Genomic DNA, 23,580 nt, shown 5'->3' with positions numbered 1-23,580 from the left:
TATCCTTGACATCATTTGTCAAGTAACTTACATGCTTCTACTGTCGAAATAACTGCTACAGGAAGATGGGTCTGACCTCCTAAAAATTCACAACTAGACTGATCAGGTAAAATGACCACTCTACTATAACAATCCATTCTAGCCCGATACTTACGAAACGTCAAAATGATACATAGCCATTACAACCAAGTCTATTTCCATATCCTTTCCTCCCATTGATACCTTACAATTTCCACATACGAGCGTAGAGAATACCATTTCCTTTGAAGGCGTGGAAACACAAAGAGGCGTCTCAAGAGGCATAACTTCTATCTTATTCAAACGTATATATCTTTCAGACACAAATGAATGCGTTGCACCCGTATCAAACAATGCATATGCCTTTTCACCATGATAAGGATCGTACCTGAGATAACATTTTGGAAGCTTTAGCTTCTTCTTGGGTGACTGCATACACCCTTCCTTGTACAGGTGGCCTCTGAGGATTTCCTTGTGAGTTTGACCTAACAGCACTCTGATATCCCTGTCGCACCGAGCCAACACTTACTTGCGACCTCTCTTGTGGGCAACTTCTCCTAAGATTACCCACTTGTCGACAACCAAAACACTTCGGTCGTCCATTGCAAGGTCCTGGGCCATGTCGCCCATTAGACTTTTGACAAACACCAGGCTGATAGGGTGCTTTCCCTATATTCAGACTACTTCTTGCTCCCCCAAAATTTCCAAAATTACCCTTCTTCTTCACATTCCAGCTCTGACTTTGACCCAAATAAGGTCTCTTACCTCTTCTCACATCATTAAAATTCAACACTTTCTTAAACTTTGATCGCTGTCTTAACAGTTCCTGCTCCACTAACTGTGCCCTTTCGTAAATCTCATTATAATCTGTTATGTTCAAAGGCACCAGTTGCTTCATAATGTCAGTCCTTAGCCCTTTCAGAAATCTCTTAGCCTTTTCCTCCTGATCCTCAATCAATCCAGGAGCGTATCTAGACAGTTCAGAAAATCTAGCCTCATACTGATCTATTGTCAGCTCCTTTGGTTCTAGTTGAACAAATTCTGTAATTTTTTCTATCCTTAGCACAATCAGAAAAATGATTCCTATTGAAAGCTCTCACAAACTCCTCCCAGCTAACATCAATACCTGGTGGAAAGATTATGTCCTTTTGAAGCTCTCCACCAAAACTATTTTCCCTCCAGCTGGTACTCTGCTAAAACTATTTTCCCTCCAGCTGGTACTCTGCTAAAACTATTTTCCCTCCAGCTGGTACTTTGCTAAAACTATTTTCTCAACATCAGTGCAGTCCAATAGCCGGAAAATTCGTTCCATCCCATCAATCCATTGCTCCTCCTCCTCAGGACTTCCAATTACATTGAACTTACGTGGCTTCAACTTCAGAAATTGCTCCACCAATCCATGAGTACGGCGTCCTGCTCCGGGCTGTTGCTGTGCTTGCCTTTCCTTCAGATTTCCTATATTGGCTAATGCCTGCAGGATGTCTTCCATTCGGGGTTCAGCCGTTGCAGCAAAGGCTTCAGCCCTCGATGGATGAGCACTTCCAGCTCACATCATGACTTTCCTGCTATTTCCAAGCATTGCCTCAGGAATAATCTGAGACTCACTGCCTCCATTCAAAGTAACACTACTACTACATAAGTAACATATACATGTTACTGGTACCTAAAGGCAACTCAAAATGAACTACTAAAGATCTACGAGTAAATACGCATCACCCGTTATTCAATTATTCCAAATGAGGCTCCTTATCACTCCACCTATAACCTTTCGCTCTGATACAAAAAAGGGCAGCTGTGGCACCCCGAACCCTTCGTAGGTCGCCACCAGCGCCAATGTTACACCTTATTACCCTTTGCTCTTTATTAGGAGAAACTTCAACATGCAATGCTCTTCGGATGACCAACAGCTCACCATCATCAGCTTTCTCCCCAATGCTCTTCTTCCCGATCAGATTCGGAAATATTTTGGTCTTCATTGTCAGCCTCTTGAAGTGCCGAAAACCATGGCACTTAAGGCATTTCCTTGCATCACCTTCAAACTTCTTTTGGACTTCTTTGGAAGGCGCTACTTTCTTTCCCTTGCCTTTGTCTTTTGAGGAAGCACCCTTAAAATAGGATGTCGCCTTTGTTTAGATTCTGGAGGAAAGCCTCTTGCTCTTCAATTGTTTTTCAACTTTATGGCTAACTTGTATACGTCCTCAAAGGACCAATTCGGTTGAAGTTCAATCATATCAGCAATTTCTCGATTCATGCCGCCAACGAAACGAGCGATGGTTTGCTCGGGAACTTCTGCAACTTCACTCCTCATTTTGAGTTGTTCAAACTCACGAATGTATTCTTCAACACTCATCCCATGTTGTCTTAGGGAGTTCAGTTTGAGGAAGAGATCTTGCTTAGAGTTGTCGGGCAAGAACCTCTTCCTCATCAACTTCTTGAGTTTTTCCCAAGCCTTGATTCGGCATTTTCCTTCCCTTGCTCGTTGATACTTTAGATTCTCCCACCATAGAGAAGCATATTTGGTCAGTTTTGGGACAGCAACCTTACATTTCTTCTCATCTGAATAGGATTTGAAGTCAAAAACTTCGAACCATCAATGCTTATCAAAGCCAAGAAAGTAGTTGGGTGTCGGGTGCTTTGTGGTATGTCAAAAACTTCGAACCATCAATCTATCATTTTGAATGAATAATTTCAATTACTTTTCGATACTTTGTGGTATGTCAATAACTATTGATGGGAGGCTATTTTAGACGTCTTTCATGACCAATTGATGAAGTTTCAGGAGAATTATTTTCTAGTCATGGGAGGAGCACGAATTTCGGAAGGCTGAAGCTTTAAGAATGCTAGTTTTTGTTATGTAGTTTTCGAGAGTCAAAGGTTTAAGTTCCTAGGTCATTAAAGTCTATTTTTTTAAATATATTTTTAAGTCTAAATCTTCTTATAAATAGGAGAAAATTATCCAATGGAAATTGTGAGATTTCCTCTATTTGAGTGAACTTCTTTGGAGAGTGGATAGCTCCTTTTGGTCTCTTTATCCATGGAGCATAGATCACTCTTTGGTGGTGAGCCAAGAAGCCCTTTTATCCTTGGCTGCTGCAATCTTTAAGCCTAGTGGTCAGTTTCTCCTATTCCGAAGTCCTTTAAACCTGGCTAGGGCAAGCTTTAGGTCTTGGCGGTGAACTTTCCTTATTCCCCTTCATTTCTTCGCCGTCTACACTACTTTATACACTTAACCTCGCAAATCAGAAAATAAAAAAATTTCGTTTTAGAATCACTCACCCTATCACATATCAAAAGATTGGTATCAAAGCTCATGGTTCAACTCATTAGAGTGATGATATGTTTGATAGCCGGGCGATCAACGACATCACCATTAAGTATAGGTACCCTATACCTAGACGTGATGATATGCTAGATGAATTATATAGTTCTTCTGTGTTTTCAAATATAGATTTGCGGAGTGGTTATCATCAAATGAGAATGCAAGAAGGTGAAGAATGGAAAATGGCTTTCAAGACCAAGGGAGGCCTTTAAAAGTAGTTGGTTATGCCATTTCGATAATATTCTTGTTTCGACTTATGAAGGAGGTGCATTTCTCTTATTTAAACCAAGTCTTTAATGTTTTGAGAGAACAAAAACTATATTCTAAAATGGAGAAATGTGAGTTCTTCCCTTCAAGCATTGTGTTTCTTGGTCATCTGGTTTCCAAAGTGGAATCTCTTTTGATCAAGCCAAGTGGAAGCAATGAAGACTTCGCTGGTACCGTCATGGCTCCTATAAAAGAATACATGAAGAAGGGTGCTTTTGAATGGAATAAGGCTGCTCAAAATGCCTTTGAGGTAATCAAGTAGAAACTTTGTGAGTCCCATATTCTTGCACTTCCTGAAGTTGAGTCTCATGCAAGTGGAGTTAGTATTGGTGTAGCATATTTCAGCAATTTCAGCAAGTTAACTAATTCCAAGAGGAATTATTCAACTTATGACAAAGAGTTCTATGTCATGATCCGAGCTCTTGATCATTGGAGTCATTAGTTGAGGCCAAAGCAATTTGTCCTTCATTCTGATCAATAGGCACTTAAGTTTATTATCAGAGAACGCAAGCTTAACTCGAGACATGCAAAATGGGTAGAATTTATAAAATCTTTTTCTCTTGTCTAAAAATATAAACATGGGCACTGTAATGTTGTAGTAGATGCTGTTCTGGACTCTAGGATTCTTGCATTTCAATTAATGAACGAACTTTATCATTAGATGCGGAGTTTACATCCATCATCGACAATGGCAAGCAGGGAATTCAAGGTACATATTCTTTGCAAGATGGGTTTCTTTTTAAAGGAAATCGATTATGTGTTCCGAAGAGTTCTTTTCACGAATTGCTAATTCGACTGGCGCATGGTGGAGGATTGGCTGGTCATTTTGGTATTAACAAAACTCTTGATGGTTCATTTAAAGTTATTGAGTGAATTGGTGACAATGGTCACAAGACTGACCTTCCCGGAGAATTTGGAGTTTTGGAAACATTCAACGGGGAAGATCTTTTCACCTTACTTGGAGGATGAAAAGTTTCTTGATTTGAGGACAAATCTCAAATGACCCGAGGAGGATGATGTGGGAGCATCCAACGTAGCTCCATCGACCAACTTCAAACCGTTGATGCTTATCCTAGCCAAGGAAGAAATTGGGCATCCTGTGCTACGATGGATCATTTTAAATGAATAATGTTAATTATTTATTCATATTTTGTGGTATATTGATAACTATCAATGGGAGGCGATTTTAGACATCTTACACAACGAATTTTGGAAGGCTAATGGTTCAAGAATGCAAGTTCCCGTACTAATGAATGCATTCTTAAGTTGCTAGGTGCCTTTATTGCTATGTAGTTTTCAAGAGTCAAAATTTTAAGTTCATAGGTCTTTAAAGTCTATTATTTTTTTAAAAAATATTTCCCAAGTCTAAAATCCCCTTATAAATAGTGGAAAATTATCCAATGGGAGCACATACGAATTTGATGAATGAAAATTGTGAGATTTCCACTATTTGAGTGAACTTCTTCCGAGAGTGGATGAATCATTTTGGGCTTTTTATCCTTGGAGGCTAGATGATTCCTTGGTGGTGAGCCAAGAAGCTCTTTATCCTTGGCTAGTGGAATCTTTTGGCGTTGATGGAGCGCTTCTCCTATCCCGAAGTCTTTTGATCTTTAGGCATAGATCGCTCAGGTTTTGATGGCTTGTGTAAATCTGGAATGTCTCTTCACACAACTAGTATATCCAAATATTTCGGGCAAAGATGTTTGCTGCTAACTCCCCATCATTGGTCGGGTAATTTAAGACTAGAATTCAGGATGCGTACGCAACTATTTGTCCTTGTTACATTAACACGCGTCCTAATCCCTAGTAAGACGCATTACTGTAAATATCATACCCTCAAGGCTAGATGTGATCGTCAACAATTTAGCTTTTGAAAACTCCTCTTGCACTTATTTGTCCATGTGAACTTTACCTCATTGTAGAGAATATTTGTACCAATTGTCTATAATGACCCATCAAACCTCGGAAACTTCGAATCTCAATCGCCTTTGTTGGTCTTGGCCAGTTCATGACTGCCTTTATCTTTGTTGGATCCATTGAAATTCCTTCGCCTCAATTCACATGACCTAGAAAAGCTCCTTCATTCAGCAAGAACTGCACTTACTAAACTTTGTGTAAAGTGCGTGTTCTAGGAGGGTTGGTAATACTATCCTCAAATGTCGTCTATGCTCCTTTGGCCTATTTAAGTACACCAATATGCTTGAATGAAGACTATGACAAACCAATCCAAAGACACATCGAACACTTAGTTCATTAACTCTATGAAAGCAGCCAGGGCATCGGTTAACCCAAACCGCATCACTGTAAACTCGTTGTGGCTGGATCGTATAAGTAATGTAGTATTTGGGATATTTCCTTCTTGGTTCTCAGGTGATGATAGCCCATCCTTCTTTGTCTATCATAGAGAATATTAAAGCTCCTTGATGTTGATCAAACAAGTAGTCGATCTTCGACAATGGTTACTTGTTCTTGATTGTCACTTGGTTGATTTGTCGATAGGAAATGCATTGATGCAACAATCCTTCCTTCTTTACAAAAAGACTTGTGCTCCTCATGGTGGTGCACTAAGTCGAATCAATCCCTTATCTCTCTTTTTAGACCTTTGTGAAGTCTTGCACCTCGATAATATCCTTCAATTTTGGTTCTTTCATTTTCAACCGTTCTAGATTGGACTAGCATCCTTCCTCTAGCAACTATTCTATTTCGAGCAATGTAATTAAGGGTATAGAAGGTCCTCCTGCATTTCTTACAAGTTTGTAACAAGAACTACCAATCTGGTTGAACTATATAATTTTACAATTTAGTCAATGGTGGTTCATTGCTTTTTGAGCCAATCTATCTCAATTATGACATGAAAGTCATACATACCCAAAGTAGCTAGGTCTATGAACTCGTAATGGCCATTAACAACTATCTCACACCCTTAACAACTTAAAACAGATAACACCTTATGCTTCACAGGAGTGGAGACGTTAAGAACCATTTCCAACGGCTACAAATTTATACCAGCTAATCTAACGAACTACTCTACTACAAACAAATGTGTAGCTCCTTAACTCATGAGGTAGCTCTCACGGGATCACCTTTTCTGATGAATGACAATAGCTTTTGCACTTGTTGTCCCATCAGATTTCCAATAGCCTTTAGGGCTTGCAGAACCTCATCCAGTCTGGGATCCCCTTGAGCCTTTCCCTTGGCACCTGCTTGGCTTGAAGTTGGCTTTCCTTGAGGGCATTCATGGGTTTGAATTATCCATTTGACATATTGATGTGTGATGGGGTGAGTGATTCAAGAACGGAGATTTTTTGAATGGATTTTTGTGGTTAAGTCTATGGACTAGTGTGTACGGTAAAGAAACAAAGAGGAATAAGAAAAGATAGAACGATCTCCTCCCAAGGTATAAAGGCCACGCCACCAACCGAGGATGTGGATCGAGATCTACGAAGCTCACCACCAAGGCCTAAAGATTCCACCAAGGATAAAGCACATCGGGATAGGAGAAGCTCACAGCCAAGGATAAAGATTCCACCAGGGATAAAGCTTCTTGGCTCACCACCAAGGAGTGATCTACGCTCCAAGGATAAAGAAACCGAAAGGAGTTATCCACTCTCCAAAGGAGTTCACTCAAGCAGAGGAAATCTCACCATTTTCATTCATGAAATTCGTATCTCCTACATTGGATAGTTTTCCCCTCTTTATAGGAGGATTTTAACCTTAATACATATTAAAAATAGACCTTAATAGCCTAGAAACTGAAACGTTCGACTCTTGGACTGCATAAAAACGGCTAGGAACTTAATAAAAAGCCTTTACTATCACGGGAACTAAATGCCATAATAAAAAGCCTTTACTATCACGGGAACTAAATGCCATAATAAAAAGCCTTTACTATCACGGGAACTAAATGCCATAATAAAAAGCCTTTACTATCACGGGAACTAAATGCCATTTAATCTTCGGCCTTCCACATTCTTGAATCGTTAGCTTTCCGTGAACCTCTAGCCTACCCAAATTCGAGCTCTTCCCTTGACCAGAAAATAATCGTTCTGAAGCTTCTTCAATTGGTCATACAGGACATCTAAAATGGCCTCCCAATGATACCTATTGATATGCCACAAAGTAATTAACATTATTCATTCAAAATGATCCATCGAAGCACATAATGCCCAACTTCTTTATTGGCTTGGATAAGAATCGATGGTTCCGAGTTGGTCCATGGAGCTACGTTGGATGCTCCCGCATCATCCTCCCCAGGTTGTTTGAGATTTGTCCTCAGATCTAGAAGGTTTTGATCCTCCAAGTAAGGAGAGAGGTCTCCTGGAAGGTCAATCTTGTAAGCATTGTCACCAAGTCGCTGAATAACTTTAAATGGACTGTCAGCTCTAGGCATGAGCTTGTTCTTTCGACGAAATGGAAATCTCTCCTTCCTCAAGTGAAGCCACACAAGATTGCCCGGTTGAAATTGAGTCTTCTTGCGATGTTGATTAGCTTTCTTCTCTTAAGATTCGTTGGCCTTTTCAATGTTGGATCGTATCTGCTCATGGAGCTTCTTCATTGATTCAGCTCTTTTCTTGCCATCAAAGCTCACTTGAGAGTTAGACGGAATTGGAATCAAATCAATGGGTGTGAGAGGATTAATTCCATACACAACTTCAAATGGCGATCGACCAGTAGTATAACTTGGTGATCGATTGTAAGCAAATTCAGCATGCACAAGCTTTAAATCCCAATCTTTCAATGATTTACTCACCATACCACGAAGAAGAGTGGTTAGAGTACGATTTGTTACCTCCGTTTGGCCATCTGTTTGGGGATGACAAGCTGTGTTGAATAAGAGTCTTGTACCAAGCATTCTCCATAGAGTCGTCCAAAAGTGGCTTAAGAACTTGGAATCACGATCCGACACAATGGTCTTTGGTACTCCATGAATGTGGATAATCTCTTTGAAATATAATTCAGCAATATGAGATGCATCCTTGGTCTTGTGACATGGCACGAAATGAGCCATTTTAGAGAACCGATCGACGACCACCATGATAGCATCTTTTCCTCTTTGAGTTCTTGGTAGAGCCACGATGAAATCCATGCTAACATCTTCCCAGGGCTGGAATGGTACCAGAAGTGGAGTATACAAACCTTGATGGAAATGGCTTTTTGATCTTTGACAAGTTGCACACCTTGAGATGATAGCATGCACATCTCCACTCATCTTTGGCCAATAGAAATGATCTTGAAGAACCTCAAGAGTTTTGTTAATACCAAAATGACCAGCCAATCCTCCACCATGCGCTTCTCGAATCAACAATTCGCGAAAAGAACTCTTCGGCACACATAATTGATTTCCTTTAAAAAGAAACCCATGTTGCAAAGAATATATACCTTGAACTCCCTGCTTGCAATTGTTGATGATAGAGGAGAATTCCGCATCTTCAGAATAAAGTTCTTTCATTGATTGAAATCCGAGAATCCTAGAGTCCAAAACCGCAAGCATAGAATATCTTCTCGATAAAGCATCTGCTACAACATTAGTGTGCCCCGGTTTATATTTTGAGACAAAAGAAAAGGATTGAAGAAATTCTAGCCATTTTGCATGTCTCGAATTAAGTTTGCGTTGGCCACTAATAAACTTAAGCGCCTCATGATCAGAATGAAGGACAAATTGCTTTGGCCTCAAATAATGACTCCAATGATCAAGAGCTCGAACAATGGCATAGAACTCTTTGTCATAAGTTGAATAATTCCTCTTGGAATCAGATAATTTCTCGCTGAAATATGCCAATGGTTTTTGTGCTTGCACTAGAACAGCACCAATACCAACTCCACAAAGTGCAAGAATAGGGGACTCACAAAGTTTTGCTTGATTATGTCAAAAGCGTTTTGAGCAGCCTTTGTCCATTCAAAAGCACGATTCTTCAGGCATTCAGTTATAGGAGCCATGACGGTACTAAAGTTTTTGACAAAACGTCGATAGAAAGAAACAAGTCCATGAAAGCTTCTTACATCAGAAATGGACTTCGGAACCGGCCAAGTCTTCATAGCTTCCACCTTGGTTTGATCAACAGAGATTCCATCTTTGGAAACCACATAACCAAGAAACACAATGCTTGGAGAGAAGAACTCACATTTCTCCATTTTAGCATATAGTTTTCGTTCTCTCAAAACATTAAAGACCTGTTTTAAATGAGAGATATTCTCCTCCTCGTTCTTGCTATAAACAAGAATATCATCAAAATAAACAACGACAAATCGACCAATAAAAAACGAAGAACCTCGTTCATAAGTCTCATGAAGGTACTCGGGCATTAGATAATCCGAATGGCATAACCAACCACTCATAAAGGCCTCCCTTGGTTTTGAAAGCCGTCTTCCATTCATCTCCTTCTCGCATTCTGATTTGATGATAACCACTCCACAAATCTATTTTTGAAAACATAGAAGAACCATATAATTCGTCAAGCATATCATCAAGTCTAGGTAAAGGGTACCTATAGTTAATGGTGATGTTGTTGATGGCCCGACTATCAACACACATTCGATATGTACCATCCTTCTTAGGTACAAGTAGAGCCGGAACAGAACAAGGACTCATGCTTTCTCGAACGTATCCTTTGAGGATAAGTTCATCGACTTGTCTATGCAACTCCTTTGTATCCTCCGGATTGCATCGATAAGCTGGCTTGTTTGGTAGCGGAGCACCGGGGATCAAATCAATTTGATGCTCAACACCTCTTATGGGAGGTAATCCTAGTGGCAAATCCTCCGGAAACACATCTGCAAATTCTTTCAACAAGCAATGCATTTTTGGATGTATGGGTCGCTCTATCTCACTCTTTTTCTCGACCACAAGCAAAGTAAAATCATTCTTTTCTTTGCTAATGGCTCTCTCAACCCGTGTCTCACTCAAGAACAGATTTTCCTTACAAGTGTTTCCCTCCCCAGGTTGATTATTATGTACCTAATAAGGACTCAATGGTAAAAGAGTAATGCATTTTTGTTCCTTATGAAAAGTGTATGTGTTTTTCCGACCATCATGCATAGCATTTATATCAAATTGCCACGGTCTACCCAATAACAAGTGGGATGCCTCCATAGGAATCACATCGCATACAACCTCATCTTGATAGTTCTGCCCAATCGAAAATGCTATAAGAATTAGTATATGATCTTATTAAATTCTAAGAATTTAACATGTTACAAACGAGATCTAGAGAAAGAGCTTTTATGAAGGACGCCAAGTCAAGAAAACTTCGTCAAGAGTCGCTATGGTCCATGCATCACAGCCATAAAACTTCAAACATCACTCTTGCACTATTTTAATAACAAATTTGGTATAACCCATAAATAAGCTCAGAAAATTCTAAAATTTTGATATGTTATAGATAAAACCTAGAGGTTAAAGTTTTGAGAAGAACTCGAAGTCAGATTCACGACAGATCAAGAGCTATAATCACTATAACTCTCCCTAACCCTCGGTAACAGTTTCCAGATCTAACACTTGTCCATTTCTTCCCAAATTTTATTATGTTATTTCTTAAGATGTCATCTACAACTTTCATCAAGGACAGGAAATCAAATTTCGGCTAGATAATTTCAGAAAATTCACGGAGTCGACAAAGGTCAAGCTATTTTTCCATAAAACAGTTCACTAGTCCTAAGGAACTACTTCTATCCTTTCGAAAATTCGAACATCTAGCACATCTAAAATCTATTACACTTGCCTTAACTCCACCCACAGCAAGCATCGTGTAGATCAATGGCCGTCACTTGCCTTAAGTCCACCCACAGCGGCTTGATTGACGGGGAAGCTAGGCGGCATCAATGGCAGCAGCAGGCGTACGGACGGCGGCAGCAGGAGTATGCACGACGGGGTAGGTCTCCTTCTTCCACTCGCTGATGCTCCCTCACAACTCTCTCTCTCTTTCTCTCAGACTCTCTTCCTCTCTCTCCCTTGCTCCCCCACCTTCTTTTAGTCGATGGTTTTTGGCCCCCATGGGCCGCTTGAGCCCAAAAGTTTAGCGGCCAAAAGAAAGTCCAAATAAAAAGCCCATAAACTTTATAATATACACCCACAATCTTTTCACCATAATGAAGCATTTCATTATTTTTCTTAAAGAAATAAATTTTGCATTATCATAATCGAATTTCTTCTCATACAATTGCATAACCAAAGTTTGTGCATGGAAAAATATATCCTTAAATTTCAGCTTGCATATTTCTCACATAGGACCGAATTCCATCCCTTCGTAACTAGAAAAATATTATACAACTATAGTTCAAAGTTTTTCTCTTATTGCATGGTTGATCGATGCATTGCTAAACATATCCTATCAATGCGAATTAATAATGCCCATAAATGATATCAATGCCACATTCCAACGATACTCCCATCGATTGATCATGACTGTCACCTATCCGAGGATCGTCTAAATTTTTGGATGCCACAATTCTCCCCTCCTTAGAGAATTTCGTCCTTGAAATTGAAGACCACTTAAATCTCATCAAACAAATGAGAGTATTTTTCCTTTATTTCTTCGTCACTTTCCCATCTGGTTTCCTCCACATCATGATGTCTCCATAATATTTTAACCAGTGGAATTTTCTTTGTCTGACGAACTTGCCCCTTTCGATCTAGTATCCGAGTTGGTTCTTCCATGTACCTCACTCTCTTAGCATCAACACATGGAACACATTATGTAAATTTCCCAATTTAGGAGGCAGCGCCAAACGATAAGCTACATCTCCTATTCTTTCAAGTATCTCGAAGGGTCCAACAAATCAGGGACTTAACTTTCCTTTTAGTTCTAATCGAGATATTCCTTTCATAGGGGACCCTTTAAGGAATACATGATGCCCCACATTAAACTCTAAGGGTCTTCTACGCTTATTTGTGTATTCTTTCTGCCTACTATGGGCTGTTTTAAGTCCTTTCCAAAAAACAGCGGTCTTGTACCTCCTTCCATATAATGCTTCATATGGTTGTTATAGGCGAACTTTATCAAGTGCAACTTTTTGTCCCAACTTCCCTTAAGATCGATATTACAAGCTTTCAGCATATCTTGAAGAGTCTAGATCACACTTTCTGTTTGTCCATCTGTTTGAGGATGAAAAGCAATGCTAAATTGAACTTTTGTCCCTAAGGTATTTTGTTCGCCAAAAATTAGAAATAAACCTAGAGTCTCGATCATATGTGATCTTTACTGGAATACCATGTAAGCGTATTACCTAGCTAACATGGTATTACCGTATATCTGAACAAGTTTTTTCATCGAGTAGTCTATGCGAAGTGCTAGGAAATGGGTAGACTTAGTCAAGCGATCTACTATCACCTAGATGGAGTCGTGACCACTTGATGTTCTTGGCAATCCTTGCGCAAAGTCCATCGTCACATGCTCTCATTTCCATTCATTTGCGGGTTCGCGGTATTTTGCTTTCATTTGCCAGCATGTTAAACACTGAGAAACGTGTTTAGGTATATCTGTCTTCATGCCATTCCACCAAAATTGCAGCCATAAGTTTCTATACACTTTTGTATTCCACCAAAATTACTCCTATTTGCTTTCTGATAGGATTTCCCTTCTCACTTCTTTCCTGTTAGGAACACAAAGCCATCCTTGGAGATTTGAACCTATGTTCTTCCTTCCAGATAAATGATATCAATACCATTTGTGATGTTGATGATATCATCGGACGGCTAAGTCGATGATGCCCAGAGGTGTGTACCGGAGTTGTCGTGATACCAGTTGGGGTACGAGATGCCCGGACGTGTGTGCCGGATGCCCGAATGTGTGTATCGTAGGTCCTGCGATGCTAGGTTGGGTGCAAGAGCTATAAGGGATGCAAATACTGATCCCTGGGAAAAATGAGATTTTTTGAAATAACCATGTCCAAATTATTACACCCACTCAGGGCCCAGTGCCAACCCAAAGGTTTGCCGTCATTCGGCATAAGCGGGCATCGTGTCGCCTTATCAGGAGCTTCCTTCTGAAATCCATATGCAAACGGCATCCTGTTGACTTGGCTGCGTCCGAACTTAATCACGCATCGTCCCGCAAACCATCTCATCCATGTAATAGGCAACAACCTATGCCATATTCCATCGTGTCACCCACTTGCATTATCATAAAAAAGTACTAGCCAAGTTTACAGGAACATGGCATATAACTCTAGGCAATTCAACATAGTTCATTTAATTCACTTATCACATGTCATTATCAACTATCCAATAATTCACTGTTGTTAAACATATCACACTTCAATAGCCTATCACATAACTACTTATCGATCAACTTTGATAACCTAAAGTGCAATTTATCTATCAATTGTACATCAATGGTGTTACATCCTCAAAAATTCGACCCTATTCCGGATATGATATGGCATTTACTTCTAACATGGCGCAATTAGTAGAATTAGACTTTGAATTGTTTGTGAGCCATTCAAGAGTGTTAAATCTTTTAGGAAAGGCAATTTAGGATTTCAATGTGCACGACTAGAGAACTTAACCATGGATTAACAATTCGATCATAAGGATTGATGAGGGACAAACCCGTTTTAAACCGATCTAGGAACAGTTATAGATCGATTCGATAATATTATATAATCAAATTGCGGGTTATTCCGTCCAAGTAATATATGAAAGACAAACGACCGTAAACCAATTCCAAATGATTGTGTACTCTAGGACGAGCACTTAACCCCTCACGATTACATGAAAATCGAGGATCATCCATGAAATGAACAAAAGTTTTACATGTGGATTGAACTCACGAAACTCCTAAAGGCCGCATGTTTGTTTTATAGAGGATTAGGAGACAACCATTGGACATTAATTAATCATATTCCTTATTTATCGATAAACCCCAACTTTTGGATAAGTGGAATTAGAGTGAAAATTGAATGCCCAAAATGGGCCTGCGAATTTGGAAAGGCCCAATGGGCCACATTCCCTTTAAATTTCCTCCACAAGGGCCCAAATGGATGGAAACTATAGTTTTGGCCTTTCAGGCCCTTTAAGCTTGTTTAGTCCCAAATCGGATCAATTCAGGCCAAGCCCAAGTTTGTCAAGCCCAAAGACACGCACATTAAGACAATTGGGCCATTGTGGAGTAGGCTAGCTTCTAAAAGGCTTTGACTTTTGTGGCAAGATGGAGGGACAAGATTTATTCTTGCCCCAAGTTGGAATGGAGGGCAAGAGGTGTTCTTGCCCCCAAGTTAGGACAATAAGTCAAAGGCATTAGATGGCGAACTTCATCCTTAATGCTCAAGATCAGATTGCTTTGGCCTCAAATAATGACTCCAATGCTCAAGAGCTCAGACAATGGCATAGAACTCTTTGTCATAAGTTGAAAAATTCCTCTTGGAATCAGATAACTTCTCGCTGAAATATGCCAATGGTTTTTGTGCTTGCACTAGAACAGCACCAATACCAACTCCACTTGCATCACACTCAACTTCAAATACTTTATCAAAATCAGGAAGTGCAAGAATAGGGGACTCACAAAGTTTCTGCTTGATTATGTTAAAAGCATTTTGAGCAGCCTTTGTCCATTCAAAAGCACCATACTTCATGCATTCAGTTATAGGAGCCATGACGGTACTAAAGCTTTTGACAAAACATCGATACAAAGAAACAAGACCATGAAAGCTTCTTACATCAAAAATGGACTTCGGAACTGGCCAAGTCTTCATAGCTTCCACCACGGTTTGATCAACAGAGATTCCATCTTTGGAAACCACATAACCAAGAAACACAATGCTTGGAGAGAAGAACTCACATTTCTCCATTTTACCATACAGTTTTCGTTCTCTCAAAACATTAAAGACCTGTTTTAAATGAGAGATATGCTCCTCCTCGTTCCTACTATAAACAAGATTATCGTCGAGAAAAACAACGACAAACCAACCAATAAAAGAATGAAGAACCTCGTTCATAAGTCTCATGAAAGTACTTGGAGCATTAGATAATCCGAATGGGATAACCAACCACTCATAATGGCCTCCCTTGGTTTTGAAAGCCGTCTTCCATTCATCTCCTTCTCACATTCTGATTTGATGATAACCACTTCGCAAATATATCTTTGAAAATACATAAGAACCATATAATTCGTCAAGTATATCATCAAGTCTAGGTATAGGGTACCTATACTTAATGGTGATGTTGTTGATGGCCCAACTATCAACACACATTCGATATGTACCATCCTTCTTAGGTACAAGTTGAGCAGGAACAGAACAAGGACTCATGCTTTCTCGAACGTATCCTTTGAGGATAAGTTCATCGACTTGTCTATGCAACTCCTTTGTATCCTCTGGATTGCATCGATAAGCTTGCTTGTTTGGTAGCAGAGCATGGGGGATCAAATCAATTTGATGCTCAATACCTCTTATGGGAGGTAATCCAAGTGGAAAATCCTCCGGAAACACATCTGCAAATTCTTTCAACAAGCAATGCATTTTTGGATGTATGGGTCACTCTGTCTCACTCTTTTTCTCGACCAGAAGCAAAGCAAAAACATTCTTTTGTTTGCTAATGGCTCTCTCAACCCGTGTCTCACTCAAGAACAGATTTTCCCTACAAGTGTTTCCCTCCCCAGGTTGATTATTATTTATCGAATAATGACTCAATGGTAAAAGAGTAATGGATTTTTGCTCCTTATGAAAAGAGTATGTGTTTTTCCGACCATCATGCATATGATTTATATGAAATTGCCTCCGTAGGAATCACATCACCTACAACCTCATCTTCATAGTTCTTCCCAATCGAAAATGATATAAGAACACGTTTGGTTACCTTGAGTTCATTCCCTTGATTGAGCCATTGGAGCTTGTATGGTTGAGGATGTTTCATTGTTGGAAGCTTCAACTTCTCGACAAGAATTGTCGAAGCAACATTGGTGCAGCCCCCACCATCAATGATCACCGAACACACCTTTTCCTTAATAGTGCAACGCGTGTGAAATATATTCTCCCTTTGCTCTTTATTAGGAGAAACTTCAACATGCAATGCTCTTCGGATGATCAACAGCTCACCATCATCGGCTTTCTCCACAACTTCTTCTTCCGATCAAATTCGGAAATATTTTGGACAATTTGCTTGTCAATGCCCAAAACTTCTTGTGGACTTCTTTGGAAGGCTCTGCATTCTTTCCCTTGCCTTTGTCTTTTGTTGACGTACTCTCGCCCTTGCTTGAGGAAGCACCCTTAAAATAGGATGTCGCCTTTGTTGAGGTTCTAGACGAAAACCTCTTGCTCTTCAATTGTTTTTCGACTTTTATGGCTAACTTGCATACATCCTCAAAGGACCAATACGGTTGAAGTTCAACCATATCAGCAATTTCTCAATTCATGCCGCCAAGGAAACGAGCGATGGTTTGCTCGAGAACTTCTGGAACTCACGAATGTATTCTTCAATGCTCATCCCATATTGTCTTAGGGAGTTCAGTTTGAGGAGGAGATCTTGCTTATAGTTGTCGGGCAAGAACCTCTTCTTCATCAACTTCTTGAGTTTTTCCCAAGACTTGATTCGGCCTTTTCCTTCCCTTGCTCGTTGATGCTTTAGATTCTCCCACCATAGAGAAGCATATTTAGGATAGCAACCTTACATTTCTTCTCATCTGAATAGGATTTGAAGTCAAAAATTCGTTCGGTTTTGTATAGCCAATCCACAAAGTCGTCGGGATTAAGATTACCGTCAAACTCAGGGACCTCCACTTTAATGTCTCTTTCATCCTCCTTATGCCTCCCTCTCCGTCTTTGTCTTCGAATTGGAGATTCAGAATCGCTAGAGTGCAAAATCGTTCGGTTGTCTCCAGTGGACTCGGAATCGCGATCAGAATTTTGACGAGATTCGGAATCGTCACGTCGATTCCGTTCGTTGGGACGCCTTGCTGGTTGTTCTTGTCTCGCCGGATTCTCTATAAGATTGAGGACTCACTCCATTTGTTGCTAAAGATTTTGGATTGCACGATCTCGCCTTTCGTTGTGCGCTTGCTCCAGAGTCAAGCCTCTAGGAACTTGTTCATCCATCAGGAATTGGTAACAAAAGAAAGAAAGGAATCACTCAAATGAGTTGAAACTTGAGCTCTGATACCAATATTTTGATGTGTGATGGGGTGAGTGATTCAAGAACGGAGAAACAAAGAGGAATAAGAAAAGATAGAACGATCTCCTCCCAACGTATAAAGGCCACGCCACCAACCAAGGATGTGGATTGAGATCTACGAAGCTCACCACCAAGGCCTAAAGATTGCGCCAGCCAAGGATAAAGGGCTTCTTGGCTCACCACCAAGGAGTGATATACGCTCCAAGCATAAAGAAACCGAAAGGAGTTATCCACTCTCCAGAGGAAATCTCACCATTTTCATTCATGAAATTCGTATGTCCCCTACATTGGATAGTTTCCCCTATTTATAAGAGGATTTTAGCCTTAGGAAATATTAAAAACAAACTTTCATGACGTAGGAACTCAAAACGTTCGACTCTTGAGCTACATAAAAATAAAAACGGCTATGAACTTAATAAAAAGCCTTTACTATCACGGGAACTAAATGCCATGATAAAAAGCCTTTACTATCACAGGAACTAAATGCCATAATAAAAAGCCTTTGCTATCACGGGAACTAAATGCCATAATAAAAAGCGTTTACTATCACGGGAACTAAATGCGATTTAATCTTCGGCCTTCCACATTCTTGAATCGTTAGCTTTCCGTGTTCTTGAACCTTTGGCTTTCCATTTTGTTGAACCGCTTTCGTGAACCTCTAGCCTTCCCAAAATTCGAGCTCCTCCCATAACCAGAAAATAATCCTTCTGAACCTTCTTCAATTGGTCTTACCTTACAATAAATCTAAAATGGCCTCCCATTGATACCTATTGATATACCACAAAGTAATAAACATTATTCAATCAAAATGATCCATCGAAGCACATAATGCCCAACTTCTTCATTGGCTTGGATAAGCATCGATGGTTCTAAGTTGGTCCATGGAGCTACGTTGGATGCTCCCGCATCACATTGCCATTATTTGCTGACACTATTTCATCGTCAACATCGGTATATAGCATTAGGGTATCATTTCATCGCCACTTGACGTTGCAAGACATTAACTTTCGCAGTAAATTCTCCGTGAATGGCCATGTGAACAAATCAACGGCCACAAAATTCTTGCTATATAATAATAGAAGAGATTGGCCACCATGCAGCCCATGCCTACTTCTCTTTTGTAGTCAGCAGAAGAGAGCAAATGTTGACTGAGAAGAACCGGACGGCTGCCACGTCCACGCCTTGGACGGTGGTGTGCGGCAGCCGCATCGGGGTCAACTAAATGGAGAAGTAAACCGAAAGAAAGAGCCACGTCCGTGCATAGGGAGGCAAGTGTCGGTCCACTCCTCGCCCAGCCGACGATGCCCCTTGTTGCCACCTCCTTAGTTGACTGGGAAAGTCAACAAATGAAGCCACCACGGACGCGTGGAAGTGATGCAGCCAGGGAAGCCGTGGTGCTCAACCGAGCGGAAGCCACGCCCTCCCCATTTGTCTTCTTCTCGTACAGCCACCGAAAAACCTGCATGAATTGACTAAGTTAGTCAATTAAGTGAGGAAACAAAATGCTCGTGAATGTAAGAGAGAGAGAGAGAGAGCCTAGCAAAAATTCGAACAGAGAGAGAGCGAGTGAGTGCAACGAGTGAGCGAGAGAAATTGGGAGCGAGCAACGAGCAAGATTGATGGGGGAAGGAAGGAGACTGCCCTCCGTTCATGCTCGCATTTGCTGTCACTGAGCTGCGTCTATGGTTGCAAGCTTCCCGTTTTGCTTGCCGTCGAAGTTGTAGGACCTGAGGCAAGTTGAAGTCTACTAATCTATATAGTGTAGTGCTATTGTTGTCTAAGGAAATGCACTTTTAGACTGGATTGTTTGAAATACATCCTAGAGTTAACCGTGTAAGTGGACTTATGGATTTGATATCATGCTGCTGAGTTTTGTGAATTAATTTCATTGAATTGAAAATGGTATTGGTTCTAAAGTCTGTAGTTGTTGCATTGACGTCCCTTTGACAATCTCAATTTACATTACTTGATACTATACAAGGGATTTTTCGAGAACCCAAAGGAATTTCTATGTCGGTAATTCAAAACGTTTTGGCATTCAAATGATTTGGGTTGCCATACCATTGCTAAGATATTAATGCTGGTGTTGGACCCTTGGGTCAACGATACCCCGAGATTCGAGTTGCCCATAGGATCATAGGGGTTGATGCGTTTCGATGCCCGGAGGGTAGCGGTAACCGTTTTCATGGCGAGCCCTGGAGATTCCTCGTGATGCTAGGTGAGGTACGAGATGCCCAAGAGGTGTGAATTAACACGCTTTGGATGCCCAGTGATTGAGAATCGCAGGCTTTCGTGACGTCAGTTGGGTGTGAATGCTTGGAAGGATGCAAACATTGGTCCTCTTGCATAGACATAGGGAAATGGACAAAGAAAAAAAATTCAAAACCTGATAATTCTACTGAGTTGCACCTGATTATGGGGCAAAATTGTGTGATACATAATGCCACGTGTCATATTAGTTCGGCCGTATAATTGGGACCCGTGTGACAACAACAATGCATTTTGGTTTTGAAACTGCACTTGTTACTCTGAAAAGTTCAGTTGACCTGATGCATACTCATTTCTTGATTACATGCTTTGTCTATCTTGCATGATATTAGATAGTGATGGCGTTGCACGATATAGCTTTGTAGATCTTTAGTAGCTGGGTGGTTGTATACACCCCTTTTGGGAACTAAAATTTCATACTAGATAAGATGCCTCTGCTACTTGCACCTCCCGATGCATTGTCTGGAGTCCCTATTGACTTACAAAGGAAGCGCTCGAAGTATCTGGATCTTGAGGTGCAAGGACTGACATTTTTACGAATGAGTCATTGTGGTATTCGATAGCAATCTTCCCACTGGCTCTATACTCTAGGTGTACATCGTTGTATTTGTCCGTTGGTATGGACAAACATTAGGGCCACAGCCACAGCCACCAGCAAATGGACCAAGTGGCTGGGTGTCACTGTGAGATGGGCGTTAAGTATACGACCGTTAGAAATGTCAGGTATATTTTAATGTATGGCCGAATATAGAAAACTACGGCATTTTGGTGTACTAAGTGAGAAAGTTGGTGTGCATTGTTTCTAAATACAGGAGAGGGAGATGTTAGATACGTTTCCACTAAATATTTGCGCAGGGACCATCGGAAAAGATAGCAACCCCTAGAAGTCATGGATTTGTGAAAATCCTTTGGTATCAGACTTTTAGGTTCAGAGAAAGTTGGTGATATGTGACAACCTTACCGGATCGGGGGGCCGTTGGGGGGTGCCACATTTAACTACACCCATATGTATACATATGGATCAAAATATTATCAAATCATACAAGCTATAATCAAAAAAACTTAAACACACCAAATGAAGCGTAGTTAATCGCCACATCCAATTAGACTACAAGTGCGGCCATGACCTTTCCCAAAAGAGGGTTGGAGGTAAAACTAGCACCTCTAGTACTATGAGGGCAGTCGAAAAAGTACAACTAACCCCAATACCACCTAACTATCTATGCACTCCATAATCTAGGGCTCCAGCTCGACGATCATATCGGGATTGAACACCTCCCCATGGTGTCCCAACTGATGCCTCTTCCCTATCCTTCCATACCCGGAGGTCCATCAAAATCGCGGATGGGATCGTGTCTCTAATCTCTTACCCAAAAATACCAAGCTACAAAACAATGAGCCAATAAATAAGGAGGTCCCTCGTTTACCCAAATGGTCGTGATGTAGTGCAAGTAGCTCACATTGGTCTCCCCTATTGGATACTTAGTGAACTCTTGGCTACTCTACGGGGAGTCCGAATCGGATTTGGCAGAAAGGCTTTGTCATTTTTAAGGCCTGTAAACATTCAACAAACAATAGTGAGATTAAACTAAATGAGTGAACCCCCTAGACCTTGCATAAGAAAGCCGTTCATCTCATAGATGCCCGAAAGATGCTCTATCGAGATCAAATCAATAGCAATGGTTTTCTTATTTTGCCATATCTATTTACATGAAAGCATATCCGCTCATTCAAGCCATAGACAACAATACATCAGAGATTCCCTTAACATTTTCCATGCTCTTGATCCAATCAAACAAATGCACCATATGGTATAGTCATGCGTCCAAGTCATGCAATAACCCAAACATGATCACGAATATATCTCATGCACTTTTCACCCAACCATTTTCAAATTATTATGGCCACTCAGGACCCAAGACCAACCTTGATGCGGGAGCATCCAACATAACTCCATCAACCAACTGATGAAATCTCACCATCGATGCTTATCCAAGCCAAAAATCAAATTGGGCATTATGTACTTCGATGGATCATTTTGAATTAATAATGTTAATTACTTATCGGTAGTTTGTGGTATATCGATCACTATCAATGGGAAGCGATTTTAGATGTCTTGTATTACAAATTTATGAAGTTTCAGGAGGTTTATTTTTTTGTCAAGGGAGGAGTACGAATTCCGAGAAGGCTAACGGGTCATGAATGTCGTTCAACAATATAGAAAGCCAAAGGTTCAACATTAAGGTTCAAGAATATAGAAAGCCAAAGGTTCAAGAATGCGGAAAGTTAAAGACTAAAGGCATTTAGTTCCCATCTTAATAAAGGCTTTACTTAAGTTACTAGGGGCGCGCATGACAAAATTTCTGTTTCATAAATTGATTTCTGGCCAGAAATTGATTTCTCGATTTCTATTCCTCGGACAAATTTCTGAGCAAAGAAACCCGTTTGATAATGACTCAAAATTTCCATTTCTGAAACAAAAATCCGTTTGATAACATAATAAAATTTCAATTTCTAGGAATAGAAATTGATTAGATGACAACATAGGAAATTCTCAAATACAAAATAATAGTTGAAATAATACTAATACATTACAAAAGTTGAAAATACAATTTCATGGAATTTCCTATTACATGTGTTGACGTTTCGTATAACGTACTATTTTCTTTAAAAAAAAAAAACGTCGCAAAAAAAAAAATCAATTGAAATTCAATTGTAGTGAATATGTCGTTATGTTTTTGCCGAAATTGATTTCACATTAGTCAAATAAGTCTAATGATTATAATAGTCTAATCTCCTAAAAAGTCCTAACTTCAAGTCTAATTCCAATTTCTTTCCAAATTTTGTTAAAAATATCCTCACCATGTTAAAAAATCAACACTAGGATTATTTAAAAATTTATTATGAAAATCTGTATTTTCAACAAGACTCTTTACAAGAACAACAGATTCCTTATTATATCTCTTTTCCTTATAAAGAAAAATCGGATGAAAACCTAATGATTTGACCCATTTTTACCGTCTCAATATGAAGTTTATGATTAAAAAAATAGTTAGCTAGATAGAGCCGTTGTCTGGCATACTACGGAAGAGTAGGTGAAGAAAGACTCGTTAGATATGAATGTGGCAATTACCATGCGTGAAATCTCTTGCAACAAATGAAGCCTTGTTCATTCAATTCCCACCATTTGGCCCAATGGTTAAGATTTTCAATGAATATTGATTGAAATGATTGTATTAAAAAATTATTAAAATATTTTGGACTAAATTAACTATTTCTATTTCAATATTAGTGATCTAAAATATTTTGGACTAAATTGAAAAGTAGAGAAAAAAAATTTCTATTTCCGTTTCAGAAACTGAGAAGCTAAAAATTTCAGCTTCTAATTTCGTTGATTTCTCTATTTCTGAAATACATAAATCAGATTACGTTACCAAACGGATTTCTGTTCCAAACCTGTTCCGGGGAACAGAGAAACAGAGAAATCGAGAAACATAAATTTTATCATGCGCACCCTAGGTCTCTTTAGTTTAATGTTGCTCAAGACTCATTCCTAGGTCTGTAAAGTCTGTTTTTAATATTTCCTAAGGCTAAAATGCTCCTATAA

General features: G+C 39.8%; 1 protein-coding gene and 1 pseudogene across 1 annotated transcript; both read right to left on the bottom strand.

The window, feature by feature from the left end:
- The window catches only part of LOC120294416, a 29,862-nt pseudogene extending 28,355 nt beyond the window's left edge, over positions 1–1,507 (bottom strand).
- A 6,388-nt stretch (positions 1,508–7,895) lies between these two features.
- Positions 7,896–19,892, bottom strand: LOC120294415 (the record flags this gene model as incomplete). Its single annotated transcript, XM_039314485.1, is given in 9 exon segments — positions 7,896–8,052; positions 8,206–8,966; positions 9,099–9,460; positions 9,463–9,707; positions 10,135–10,384; positions 10,631–10,715; positions 16,341–16,577; positions 19,069–19,164; positions 19,767–19,892. Coding segments are annotated over 9 exon segments (2,319 nt in total), but the record flags the coding sequence as incomplete, so codon positions are not given.
- Positions 19,893–23,580: the final 3,688 nt, after the last annotated feature.

The sequence above is a fragment of the Eucalyptus grandis genome, chromosome 6, assembly GCF_016545825.1.
Source record: "Eucalyptus grandis isolate ANBG69807.140 chromosome 6, ASM1654582v1, whole genome shotgun sequence".
In the NCBI taxonomy this organism is placed as follows: Eukaryota; Viridiplantae; Streptophyta; class Magnoliopsida; order Myrtales; family Myrtaceae; genus Eucalyptus; species Eucalyptus grandis.
The sequence above is the reverse complement of the archived record's forward strand: the minus strand, read 5'-3'. Positions and strand labels throughout refer to the sequence as shown.